Raw genomic sequence first — 13,788 nt, forward strand, 5'->3', positions numbered from 1 at the left:
CGGTTCTGTGTAAGAGACGGAGGCTCCTAGCATGTGTGGATGAAGTGCTAAGAGGTGTATGCGGGAAGAAGGGCGGGATCGCGAGGCTATTGTATTTGCGTCTTGGTTTTGTGTCGCTGCCCTTGAGTCTGTGTGACAGTCAAATGTGGCTGTGTGTGCTTGCAATACTGTTGTGCATATTTAACAGTACACAATCGACTGTAATTGCGCTTGTGGATCGGTATACCGTTGTGTGTAATCGTTTTATGGGTCTGTTGAGGAGGGGGATCTCTGAGCGCTGCGTGGCGCTGTGCAGTTGAGGGTGCAATTGTATGCTTGTGGCTCTCTCTCCCTTAAGGTTCTAAGCGCCAGTCTCCCGGCAGAAGAGGAGACTCCAGAGCGGGGGAGGACTGTGTTGGCAATGGCTACAGAGCTGGAAATCGGGTGGTGGACATTTCCTTAGTTTTCCCCTCTTCCCTGCTAAAATTAACACCCCACAGTACCTTTGTGGGCTCCTTCATAGGAGGGTGGATTCTCCTTTGACCACTCCCCTCCACCCTGGCTGCCTAGTGGCTTTGGGAACACCGCACAAGAGGGCGGGCTACATATAGCCTGGGCCTCGATTCACCCATCTGGAAGTCACCTTCCCACTCTCTGTGGCAAAGCCAAGGAAAAGTAGAAGGTTCATCACTTTGTTGCTGGGGATGGTGTGGGGTGCCCTGTGTCAAGGCGATTGAAGAGTGAGTATACAGGATAGATTGTCGGTAGACCCAGACTATCTTCCCTTGTTCCTCTTCTCCCTCTCTCCTTGCTTTTCCATTCACTTCTCAGCCCTCCTCCCCTCCCCTCTTCCTCAGTCTGCCTCCTTGGAACACAGTGGGAATTGGAGGTGTCCTCTGCAGGAAGTACAGAGGAGAGAAGACCGGGTGCAGAGGATTGACACAGACCCACTGGGGTTATCTGGCGGATCCGGGAAGGCATGCCTAACTGCAGGGTGGAAGGAGGCAGTCTGTGGGCTTCCTATGCGCATCCTCCCAGAGCCTGGTCATGTGTTTTGCCAGCTCCTGAAGTCGGTTGTCACGGAAACCAAGCCTTCCAACTAATCATCTGGAGGCGACCTTCTTGTGTGGGAGGAAGGGTGGTGTGGACGGTTTCTGAGATGGAATTGGGGTTTTGTTTCTGAGAGCTGGGTTGCAGAGGGCGGGGTGCTGGCTGCCTGGGTTCTATTCCAGGCACGGCAGTAGATTGGCAGTGTGTGTGAGCAGCTGTGGTTGGTCCCCTAATTGGTATGTGCGCCTGTAAAGCTCTGAAACAGAAACGCGTGGCTTCTGGTGGAGGAGAGGGAGGAGGCAGGCAACCTACCCCCACATCCCCAGCCATACTGGGGAGGCAGCTGGCCCAGGCTCCAGCGCTATTTAAAAGGCTTTTATTTCTAGTTCTAGAGCCTGCCAGAATGGGTTTGTGGTCCTCTTCAAGCCCCTCATTGTCTATTCTGGGTCTGTTCATAGCTTGTAAGGTTCCTTTGTGTAGGTTACAGCGTGCTCAAGTATGGCTCTGAGCTGCAAGTCACCTGGAGCATGACCTCTGGCTTCTCACCTCTGCTGGCAGGCTCAGGTTTCTGTCCCCCTCTTCCCCCACATAAATTCCTCTAATCTGCAGTGTGGTTGGTCTGTGGCCACCAAGGGGTGGGGGGCAGGGAGACATGAAGAGGGGAGATGGGAGAATCTTCCCTCAGCAAAAGAGCCACAGGTACTGCCAGGACCTAGTAGTTCTTGACATGTGGGGGTGCTAGGAGGTGGGGAACTAGAAGTGAGTTCAAGAAAAGGGTTCCAAACCACCAGGCTGCCAAAACAGAACTGGGGCTCTATTCCTTTGTAAGATGCAAATGTAAGGGCAGAAGCCTAAGCATGGTGTCTGTCTGGCACATATTAGGCACCTTAAGCTTTTTGACAATGTCAGATCAACCAGGGATTTGGAAAATAGCTTAAAGTCACAAAGGAGGAGGTAAGGTAGTACTGTTTCAATGCTTTATTAACAGTTGGAAACAAACCCAACAAACTGGAGGTGATGACATCCCAGAAGCCCAAGAGGCAAGGGAAACAGGTTTGCATTTTGTCTTTTTAAATTTTTTATTAAATGCATCTTAGCAAAAGTAGATTAAAAAAGAAAGGGTCAAAGCCCCAGATGTCAGCAGGGAAGAGGAGGGGACCCAGGGGAGCAGCCTCCCCCCCACTCAAAGGAGATGCTGTTGCCCCTTCACACACAGACAGCTGTAGTAAACGGAACCTTTGTTCCTGGCCTGAAGGCCTCCCTGCAGGAAGCCTCAGGTCTCCTGTGTTCCCCCCTTGCTCCAACAACTTTAATTCTGGGTCAAGCCTGAGCAGTGTCATTCTCTCTCCTACCTGGGGGTGGAAGCTAAAAGCAAAGGAGGGCAAAGTGTCACCCTGAGCCAGAGAATCTGAGCTTCCTGGAGCCAGGGCCTCTGAACAGTCTGGCCTACCCACTGTTCATAAGGGAGCAGGGGGACGCTGTGTGGCAACACTACTCACTTGCCCAGTGTCCAGTTAGCATTTGCACATTTGGCTTGATAAATATATTAAATTTTTATTAAAAACTCTGTGGTCTCAGAGCTCCCACCACTGAGGCCTGGTCCACCTCTACCAGAGAAGAGCTCCTCCTGCCCCAGAACTAGATGATGGGAGAGAGAATCTGCACTGGACTTCAAGGGCCCAGAAGGCTTTAGGGTGGAGGTGGAGGTCCAGGGTGTTGTTCAGGACTGAGGCCTGTGGGGAGAAACCCCAGGGACCCCAGGACCTGCCATCAAAGTCTCTTACATTATGGAGGGGAAAGGGGGAAGGGATAGTTATTCTCTTAAAAAAAAATTTCATATAAAAATAGATCCATTTGCAAAACAATTTCTCAGCCAGGAGGCTCCACCTCCCATTTCCTTGGAGACAGAGGGTGAGGTGTTGGGATGGTCACAATAAAGCCCATACTCCAGAGGAGGTGCACCAAAGCTCCGGGGAAGATGTGAGGAGAGACCATGGCTCAGTAGCCTGGGGCAGGTATAGAAGGTTCACAGAGGCAGGGTCATAAAACATGGCAGCAGGCTGGGGACAGGTCCCACAATGTCTCTATATCCTGCCTGCCCACAGGCTCTGGCCTAGGCCATCGTGGAACAGATCAAGTGGTCCAGGTCCTTTTTGTTTTGGGAGGCCCTTCCCAGGAAGGTTTGGGGAGGGGGGGGTTTGCCTCCCCACTTCTCTGGGCACGGCTCCCAGTGTCACACCACTAGTAATAAATAACAGTAACCGGGAGAGGGAAGAGCAGAGCAGAGGTGACAGCGATGAGAGGAGGGATACAGCCTAAAGGTTCACAAGCCCCATGCTGTTCTCAGGGCTAGAGAAACCACAAAAGAAAAGCACAAACCCAGCAAGATTGACCAAAGTGAAAGCCTACTGGAAAGGCAGGGGTTGAGAAAGCAGGTGGGGCCTGGTCTGAGACAAGGCCTCAGAGTGACAGAAGACCGCTGGGGTTAAGGCAGCAAACACGGAGCCTGCTTTGGTAATACAACAGCCAGGGCGGGCTGGGCTCAGGCCTCCCCACACTGCCTTTTCCTACTGGCCTCCAGGCAGCTGAAGCTGTGTGTGATGTACAGAGAGCAGCAGGCCAGAGAGTAAGACAGGGTCAAGGTAGTGGGAGCAGCCACCCCAGAGGAATATTTCCGTGACCCTTGAGGCACATGCTGCAGGGCAAGACAGTCTGGGGCTCCACTAAGGAAGCTGCTGGGGCCATAAGACCCAGCTTAGCTTGCACGGCCAACCAGCTCCTTGGGTTCTTCAAGGATTGTGGGGACTCCCTCATTGTTCTTGGCAACCTTAGGAGGAACAGTAGTCATGGCATCATCCTTGGTCAGCTCCGAGGCTAGCAGAGATGTGACTGCACACCCAGCCTTCCTGTTGGCTGCAAAGAAAAGACATGAGAGATCTTGTCCACAGAAGGCCCAATTTCTAATCCCTTTCAAACTCTGTAGCAGACATTCCGCCCAAAGCCATGCAAATGTGGCTGCACGGTCTGGTTCAGAAGGCCCTTCTTTGAAAGAAAGAGGGGCAGAGACCTAACAACATGTGGAATATACTTCCTAGGTGCAGAGAGCATGTGGTGCAGGCTTTCCTGTGTGAAAACTGTACACAGGTTTGAATATAGCTAGACAGAAGAAATGTCATTCAGGCTTGTTAGGTAAAACTTAAAGAGGAATGAAGTGCCCAAAATCTGTTTTCTCATCATAGAGTTGTTGGAATTAAATAGACTCAGGCTTAGTAAAGAGTAGTAGTTTTGTTTTCTTGGCTGTTTTCAGGAATATCCTAGGCCAAAACCATTTCAAGTCAGACCCGGGGAGGCCTGTCCAGCCTTCAGTAGGCTGCTGGGGGCAACTCCTGCAAAGCGGAGCAGCAGCCACGCGCTGACGTCAAGTGCACGTCACACTCCCATGTGTACCCCTACCCCCCTTCCCTCTCCCCATGCCCACATGCCCAGCTCTTCCCCACCTCTTCAGGAGTAGCAGCTGGGAGACAAATGCCAAGGGCCCTACAAGGTATGTATGTCGGGGTGGGGGTGAGTGGGTAATGAAAGCTATGTCAGCAAAGGCAGAGCTGCAGTCAAGAATGGTGAGGACAGGCCCCTACAAAGAAATCTCATTCCAATGTGTTAAGGGATGGTGACACTCCAGTTGTAATCTTAGAAAGAGAAGATCCAATTAAGCCATGAGTTTCTGTTCTCACTGCTGGGAGCCATCCCTAAGACTGTCACAATTTATGGAATGCAGATTTATGGCCCCAGTATCTTCATTCAACACAAAGGCAGTTCCTTGGGACCATGCCCATCTCATGTTCTCTGCTTCTTCCCATGCCCTACAAAACAGCACAGAAAGACCACATGTACACAAAGAGCTGCCTGCCTGGGTCAAAGAAGCCAGACACAAAGGCTAAACGTGCTATGATTCCATTTCTATGAAATGTCTAGAATGGGTACATCTAGAGAGACAGAAAGTAGATTCACGATTGCCAGGGGCTGGGGGAATGACTGCCAGTGGGGATGGGGGTTCCTTCTGGGGAGGTAAAAATGTTTTGGAATTAGTGGTTACACAAACTTAAAAATATACTGAAACCACTAAGATTGTAGACTTTAAAAGGGTGAATTCTAAGCATTTGATTTATATCTAAAAAAACCCAGCTTTTGCTGGGTCATGGGAAAGATGAGTGGAGAAAGCAGTACCTCAGCCTTACAGAAGCAAGAACAGCTTGCTAAATGATGGGGGCAGCTCTGGGACAGGTGCAGGAATGAAGAGGTCCAGAGGAAGCAGTGAACAAAGCGCCCATAACACCTTTGCCTTGTTTGGACCAGCAAAAAGCTTTAGGCAGCGCAGAAGCCAAACAGGGGGAAGGCCCACCCTTTCACTAGAGAGCCAGCACTGCTGTGTTCACACAACAGAGGCCACCCCTAGGTCAGGGAGCACACTGCATGCCCACAGGTTACCAGTGTATAGGTCTCCTCCAACTCCTCCTGCCAGGGGCACAATGGACTGTCTAACAAGAGGAGAAAGAAGAGTGAAGGCCCTGACTGAGAGGCACAAGGGCTCACCCTCTGGTTCCAGGTGGAAGGTATGTGACCTATACTCTAGGTGTTCCACACAGGCCACTACTTTGACTATAAACATGTGCTACCGCCTCAGTGACTGGGGTGGGGACAGTGTGACTAGGGAAGTCTACATGTATGTGCTTAGATCTTCTTAGCCTCAGCCCCACTTAGTTTCTGCTCTTCTCTAAATTTACTCCCTTCTCTAGGACCCTACTTCTCATGTCCAGAAAGGCAATGGCTTGATGTCACTCAAGTGTGCCTGTGTATTTATCCTCTAGCAGTTGAGAAAATATTGCCAACTATTTGTGTGTGACTAAAGAAATGCATTTGTGTTGAAATAATTTGACTCCAGACCCCAGAGGGAAAAGAATACTGGGTTTTCAGGGAGACCTGTCCTGGGCAACATGGGAAAAGTCTGGTTTCTTCCTCTAAACTAAGTTGATACCAGTTGTACCTAATCAAGCAGTGTTTCTAGGTTTTCTAGATTCCAAAAGATTCTGATGCTTTACAGGTTTCACAAAAACTAAGAGTGGATGGTAGGTGGGGGGAAGACCAAAACTTCCCTTAAAAAAATTTTTTTTTTAGTGTTTGTTTTTGAGAGAGAGAGAGCGCGCACATGAGCGGGTGAGGGGCAGAGAGGGAGACAGAATCCGAAGCAGGCTCCAGGCTGAGCTGTTAGCACAGAGCCCGACACGGGGCCCAAACTCATGGACTGTGAGATCATGACTTGAGTTGAAGTATGACACTTAACCAACTGAGCCACCCAGGTGCCCCCAAAACTTCCCTTTTAAGCCTAGAAAGTACACAGGGATGTGGCCTAAGATGTGGCCTTTCTCAGAAATGAGAAAGCTCTTATTGGAACTGGAAAGAGAATCAACAGAACTCAAGAATTCTGGCTTCCACTCTGTCTTCGGGGCCACAATTATACTCAACAGTTTGAACAATTAAGAAAAAGTGAGCTTTCCCCTCCTTTCCCTATCTTGAGTACTTGAGACTATTGACAAGTAGCCATAGAAGCAGATACATAATTTGACTATATTAGATCAAGGAGGATTATTAACTCAGAATAGTCTCACAGCCTGTGGGGAAAAGGGAACAATGTTGAGACTTGGGTCAAAGGTCTCTGAAGACAGATTCCTAGAAGTTCAGGTGGGCTAAGATAAAAACATCAGCAAAATCCACCAAGCATATTATAACTAGAAAAAGGTCAATGATTTGGAAAAAAGACATTTACATTTATAAAATGCAGGCTAGAAACTGCTACTGAAGAGGAAGTGTTCTTGTTAATAAGCTTCCTTGGGGGAGAGGAAACTAGGACAGATGAGACAGTCATTACTGTCCTAAAAGAACTCATTACTGTCTAAAACTTGCCTAATTATAATACCTGTCCTATTTTTACAAAAGCAGAGGGAGAATAAGTGGTCATGTAGGAAATACTCTTAACCTTCTATAGACAGGTAGACATCAGAAAACTCCCTGAAGCAACGGTACCGTGTCCAGTGCTCTCTGCCAGAAGGTATGAAAGAATACTCTGGCCTACACAGAGGGGTCACTGTCCTCTCCGGTCCATCAAGTAGGCTTAGTGGAAATAGCCCTGGACTTGGAATCACAAAAGGGGGCTACAGTTCTAGCTCTAGCTCTTCAGATCTGGGAGAGGAAGAGCTTATCTGGGTCTTAATTATTTTCATCTATGAGGAGGTCAGATGCCAATCACTAAGGTCTTTAGAGGCTCTCCTGACTCTAAGGTTCTATTAGTGTAGGTGGAGCTTAGAGGGAAGGAAAGGAAAAGAAAGATGAATTTCTTCCTTGATTTTTATCCCAGTGGGCAGATGGCCTGTATATAAGAGGCCACAATTCAGACATGGAGATAAAGTTGAGTCATTAAAACCACACGCTGACTCAATCGTCAGCCTGAAATAGTAGCTGTAATACAATCACATGGATTCTTCCCTTTGACACTCAAACCATTGTTCTCCCACACCCTGCAGATCACAGCAGTTTACATGTCACTTTTAATGAACCGGCCCTGATAGTAACTCTCCTTTTCTAACTCAATGGTTCTTTGTATACTTTCTACTCAGTATACACTCCCTCGGGTCTCCAGAGACGGGAAGATTTTTTTTTTTTTTTAAACATTCCTTTAAATACTAAGGAAAAGGCCAGGGTCTTTGAGACTGGGACAGCTGGGACTGAGGAGGCCTGTGAGGCAGATCTGCTTCACAGGGCTTCAGTTTTTTGGCTCAAAGCAATTGATCACAAGGGATAGAGGAGGCCAAGCAAGGAATGGACCAGCTAAGTGCAGGAGCCACTGAAGGAAACCTGTAGCCACCAGGGCCTATTTTATAGTTTGAGAACGGGGCCTTCTGAGTCCAGCCTCTTTTATGTCTTCTCTTATTCTTTTGTCCCATGACAACAGGATTTTTAAAGCTGGAAAGGACCCAAGAGACCATTTTAGTCCAGCTCAAGAAGAAACAGAATCGCCTACAATTGTCCAAGGTACATAGCATCAGAGTTACTTGACTCTGGGTCTTTTGATTTCTACCTAGTCTGATGCTGGTCACACTCTACTGTGATAGAACCTTTACAGCTAGTGTGAGGCCAGATCACTTGAGAGGACATGAATGCACTGTCTAAGCAGGATACCAGAGTAAGTCAAAGTGTCTCCCCTAAGAGATTCTCCTAGACACCCAGAGCCCAGGAAGATTAGGTTACAGGATGGAACCAATTTAAAAATCATGTAGTTCTCTGCTGCACTATCTCCTAGTATCATTCTCCTATTCCTTCTTACCCTGGGAAAATAGCATTTTGACTAATTTGGATCCTCTGCTGAAAGGTTATGTTCCAATAAAATCCCTGCTTCCTCTGCCTGTGAGTCCTGGTTTCCTACTTGGGAAGAAGTAGAGAATGGGGCCTCCCCCACAGAGGGAAGACATTGATGTCTGGCTGCCTGTGTACAGGAAGCATCTGGCATTCTAGTATAGTTTCAGAGGAAGAGGCTTAAAAAGGGAATTCCCCACCAAAAATCGGATGCCGGTTGGCATTTAGCTGAGAGAGTCAACAGTGAGATGCAATGTACTTTCTTTTGGCTAGAAATACCTCATGTAAGGCCACATCACTTTATATGGTGAGTAGAGAACAATGTCACAAGAACCTGTAAAAACTAAACAAAATAAATACTACCAGCTGCACTCTCTGCTTAAACATTGATCTGTAAGACTAAACGTACCCAGGAAGTTCTAAGTCCATCGTAATCACCTATTCTTGCACTAGAGAACCTCTTCTCAAAGGATGCCAAGACTTGTAAATGAGGGATTCTCCTATTTAGGGAAGGTTCAGAGGTTGTACAGAAGAGCCCTCAGAAGGGAATTTCCCTTTGGGAATTCAGAGTATGGGCAAAAATAGGCAGCAACCTTTGGGCCAGGACACTAAGTTTATGGCAGCTAGCATGCTCTATACCCTTCATCCCAGGGTCCCCTTTCCAGGCTATGATAGGTACTTTAAGCCCTACAGATACCTCTGTGTTAACAGCTACGCACTGGCCAAAGCAAGCTGCACACCTCCTCCTTACGATAACCTTAAAGCGCTTTCAAACAGACCTACAGAATATACCAGCCAGGGAATAGGGAACACATCTTTAACTCTCTCAAAAATAGAAACCCTTGATGACTGCCTTTTCTGTTATTCCCACCCTCAACCTAGGAAAAAAGCCATCACTCCTAGTCCCAAAGGGCCTTCGCCAGACCCAATGGTGCAAGTCAGCCCTGCATGAGGGACGGTGTTGGCTCTACCTTCTCGTGGACTAGTCTCTTAGCCACTGTGCGCTTCCCTCCAAGGAAACTTATCTACCGATCCTTCCCCCATATGAATGCCTGGATCATCTGTCCTCCTATCCTCGTAATTCTTCTTAGAGGCTCTGGTTCAACTTAATCCACTTATATCTTCTGAGGGTTGTGGGGGAGTAAATAGGGAACACAAAGGCAGTGGAAGCTAACTCACCCAAGAAAAGGCAGTTGTCAGAGACAGTTCTTCCAATGGATTGCTGCTCTTTATTATTACATGTGAGGATAATGATGCCTAACCTTCTCTGTCTTTTCTGCTTGTGAAGTTGAGTAAGGACTCAACTTTTCTTTGTATTTCCTACATCAAATGTACACTTTCAGTCCCACGAGACCTAGTTCTTCAGGTCAGTGCTTTCTAATATGGGAGGAAGAGGCCTCGACAACCCACTCTTAATGCAGGGCCTACTGAGAGGAAGTTTCTAAACTGTCAGAGCATCTTTACCCGTTCTTCAGCCCAAGACAAACAGCCTCACCCCTTCCAAGCCCAGGCTGGGCTTCCCCTGCTCACTTACCCTGACGGGGTCCTCTCTTCCGTCGGAATGCTGCGCCTGACTGCAGAGCTTCCAGAAGACTGTCCATCACACCTGTCTCATCGCCCTCTGTCATGAACAAAGATGGAGATGTATGCTTTTCAGCCTGAGCAGCATGCAGCATTGAGCCCCACACATAATGTATGGACTGTTGACTGGCTTCCTGTCACCCACAGTGGCTAAGGGCTGAGAGCAGACAGAGGGCCCAACCCCACAGCCCATGTTTACTTGCATCTGTTTGAAAATGTTTAAAAGAAAAGGTTTGGCTGCCTATTAACCACTGCAGACCTTGGGGTATTTCCTGGCAGTACCCTCCTTCCTATCCCAACTAGGACTAGCACAGAGAATTGCAGAAATGCCCAAGTCTAATTCCAGAATAAGCACACAGACTGGGATTATGAAATTAATATGGAATATTATCACTCGCTCTTTATCCTAAAGTGTTTCACTCCAGTTCACATAAACATGTCAGGGAGAGCCTGGTTCCAGTTTCAGAGCAGGGCTGAGGAAAAAGGAGAAACCCCTGATCAAGACTGAATTTCTCGTAAGTACTGACCCCTGTGGCTGCATCTTCCAGAACCAGCTCAGCATGTAAGCAGAGCATCCTGGCTGGAATGTAAAGAGTTAATGTAGAATTCTTGTTCCAGCCAGGCTCTGTTTCCATGGCAACAGCTCAGGGTGGTGAAATCTGAAACTGAAATCCCAAGGAGCCCGCGGGCTTGTTAGCTACAAGGCTGGGCTCACTGCTCCCCGCGCCACCTGCTGGCTGAACATCACCAGTGCAGGTGACCTACATTTCCAACCTCCTGCATTGCCTTGGGGACCCAGGCCAGGGCCAGGTCTTGCTGCACAGCCAGGTGAGTAGGTGCAGCTTTCATCCTGCATGTCAGCTGGACTCCACCTTTCCCTACATCTAGGGACAAACCCTGGCCGCCAGGGGAGAAAGGGGGAAAGTGAAAGATACTTGGCGTGGGCTTTAACAGCATTTGCAGAACAAAATGTTGTGGCTTATATATATAACTATAGGAAGGACTGTGGAAATGCTTCCCAGAAAAATAGGAAGAAAAGAAAAAAGTGTAGGCTGTTCTGCTCCTTAAGGTCCCGGGCCTCATCACAACAGGAGCTGCCAAAGAAAAGTCCTTGGGAGGAAGAGGTGCTAGAGCAGCTCTGGTCTCTTGTGCTCAGCAAAGCACTTGATTCTTGCCAGACTTGGAGGCCCTAAGAACCCCTTTACTTAGATGGCTGGTGGTGCCTCAGGTTCAAGAAGGGTGGCATCAGCTAAATTCTGTGCACAATGTATACTACAGTTCTCCTCACAGAAGGAGCTGACAGAGGCGGGGGCAGGGCATAAGCAGCAGGAAGGCAGCAGAGACCGGAAACAGAAGGCCAGTAATTAAGGCCATATGTTTCAACAAAGACATGCTTCTGGTAGTGAAACAGATTCTGCTAACGAAAAAAGAGAGTGGCCAGCTCCCATGCCCCCTCTCCACAAGTGCAATCCCTTTATAATCTGATAGGTACACGCAGTTATGTGTGCACAGTGTGGACAACTCTGCTGAAGTACTGAGGACACAGCCCTTAGTGAAAATAAGCACAAAGGGAGGGCAAGCCACCAGTAAGAGATGGGAGTGGGTCCAGGAAAACATTCTGGGGAAAAGAACAGAAGATTTAGTAGAGGATACAAAGAACAGGCCAGCGGAACATTCGGACGGGCAGAACAATACGTGTTACAGCAGTCCTAGATCACTGGGGAGATGAGACCTAATGCGGGAAAACTGGCAAAGGAGAGAGAAGGGCTTGAGCTCGGAGAACTGGATCGCGCATGCAGGGGAGCTGAGGTGAAAGTCCAGCATCAGGCTCTTGGAGGTAGAAGACTGCCAACAATCTTTTGCCAGGAGCTGAGCTCAGACATGAGCTGTTCTCTCTGGCCTCTACATTCTAGGCAGAGAAGTCCTGCAAATGTTCCTGTTTCAACCCATTAGCCCTTCTCCTCCACTTCTTACCTGCATTCATGTCTATGAGTTGCTCTCTCTTCTGCTGCTTCTCCAACCGCTCCTTCTCTGCCTTCTCCTTGGCTAGTTTTGCTCGCCGCATCTTTTCCTCTGTCTCCCGCCGCTTCTGGTTTTCCTTGACTGCTTGCTGTGGAGGAAAACAACAACACGTGGGCACGTATGCACTTACACATATGCCCACCCAACACTAACCAATGTGAAGCCAACCAATGTGGAAAGTGAGAAATGTCCACAAAAGATTCAGTCCGCAGATAGCCCTTGCTCACCACAAACATATTCTTAAAGTTGTGCAGATCCATGAAGAATTCTTCCACAGACACCTTCTTGGGGTCAAAGAGGAAGTACTCTCCCAGCTCCTTATACAGGGTCTCCATGTTACAATGCATCATCCGCAACTTGTTATACTGTTCCTGTGCGTCCTTCACAAAGCTGTGCGGCCAGGAAGTAAAGGACCAAGACCAAGAAGCAGATCCACTTCTCTGGCCCCGAGGAACACTCAGAGATGCATGCTGGCATGCACAAGGATGTTCAGCATAGCACTGTTTATAACAGCAAAACCAAGAAGCAACCTAAATATTGAAAATAGGGGAATGGCAAGCCATAAACCATGGTCCACCTACAGAAAAGGAGGTGGCAATTAAAAAAGAGGCTGTTCTCCATATATTGCTGTGGAACCTGGGCTTAAGACATATTCAAAAAGAAATACAACACAGTTTTGATTTAAAGTAAATTCATGAGGTAAAAATCAGAAGTTCAGTGGTAGTGGTTACCTTTGGTAAGGGGAGGGAGAAGAGAATACATGTGTGTGTGTGTACATACTGGAGATGGGGCAAAGGGTAAGGTGTCAGGGAAGAATTTTCGTTTATGTGCATGGGTTTTTTTTGTTTACAGAATTTTTTTCAAGAAGGAAAAATCGTCTATCACCAGATCTATCCTGCTGTTCCCCCATGGGACATTTTCCTTCCCTTCCTAAGAAGCAACTCCCTCATTTTAAGAAAGGATATAGTCATTTTTTCAACAAACTTGTCTTTCTCATCTGTGGCAGCTGGGAAATTCTGAACATCACGTTCCACATCAGAAATCTGTTTCTTCATTTGATCTAGGTTCTTTTGCAAGTTTTCAGCAGAAACTAAAGGAAACACAAAAACAGAAAGAGTTCATGATGAGTCTCAAGACCCTCAGCCTCCAGTCTTTGGGGCCCAGGCTGTCTGTCCATACAGCTGTACCCAGTTATCCTGGCTCTCACGCTCTCTCCTCTAGCTGTTTCCCACATTTCAGTTTCCATCTTTCTAGTTCAACTATAAATTACTTGATAACTGAACCTCCAGCCTCCACAAGGAGAAGACAGGTTTCATTTAATTTAACAAGAACCTATGAAATTCCCTGGGATCTTGGTCTCATTTATTGTAGGGCACACAGTTGAAGGGGAAGGAGATATACACAGAAATACAGAGGAAGGGCAGAAATCTGTTCCCATTTCTACCGAATGCTGCTTTTTCTTTGTGTAGTTCCAGGATGATGAGGCCTGATTTTTGACAATCTAGTCCATGCTTTCTGAATAAAAATAACTGCTGACCTAGACTAAAAACACCTACCTTTCTTCCAGTTGTTTTTTAGTATTTGGGATTTCCCTAAGAAAGGAAAGAGTGCTTCCCACTTCTATACACGGAGACCTCCCCTCTGCCTGATAATCCTCTCCCCGTGGCTTAGACATCATGCCTAAACCCTCTCCCATTCCCACCTAGAATAGGCAGAACTGAAAATTATCTAAGATAAGATCTAGACCGTGTC

At 47.7% G+C, this 13,788-nt stretch overlaps 1 protein-coding gene across 6 annotated transcripts in view; it reads right to left on the reverse strand.

Moving 5' to 3' along the window:
• Positions 1 to 1,992: 1,992 nt before the first annotated feature.
• The window catches only part of DIAPH1 (diaphanous related formin 1), a 104,151-nt gene continuing 92,355 nt past the window's right edge, over positions 1,993 to 13,788 (reverse strand). For 4 of the 6 annotated variants that reach the window (XM_023256080.2, XM_023256092.2, XM_023256089.2 and 1 more), the window contains 5 exons: positions 13,002 to 13,126; positions 12,264 to 12,428; positions 11,989 to 12,124; positions 9,968 to 10,054; positions 1,993 to 3,942 (listed from right to left, as the gene is read on the reverse strand). In XM_023256080.2, coding sequence (XP_023111848.2) covers positions 3,785 to 3,942; positions 9,968 to 10,054; positions 11,989 to 12,124; positions 12,264 to 12,428; positions 13,002 to 13,126 — 671 coding nt within the window. In that variant the 3' untranslated portion in view covers positions 1,993 to 3,784. Of the gene's footprint in view, positions 3,943 to 3,987; positions 4,890 to 5,514; positions 5,565 to 9,967; positions 10,055 to 11,988; positions 12,125 to 12,263; positions 12,429 to 13,001; positions 13,127 to 13,788 lie in introns of those variants that run through there. The other 2 variants (XM_019833607.3, XM_045039828.1) reach the window with 2 other exon arrangements.

This window comes from Felis catus, chromosome A1 (assembly GCF_018350175.1).
Source record: "Felis catus isolate Fca126 chromosome A1, F.catus_Fca126_mat1.0, whole genome shotgun sequence".
NCBI classification, from domain to species: Eukaryota; Metazoa; Chordata; class Mammalia; order Carnivora; family Felidae; genus Felis; species Felis catus.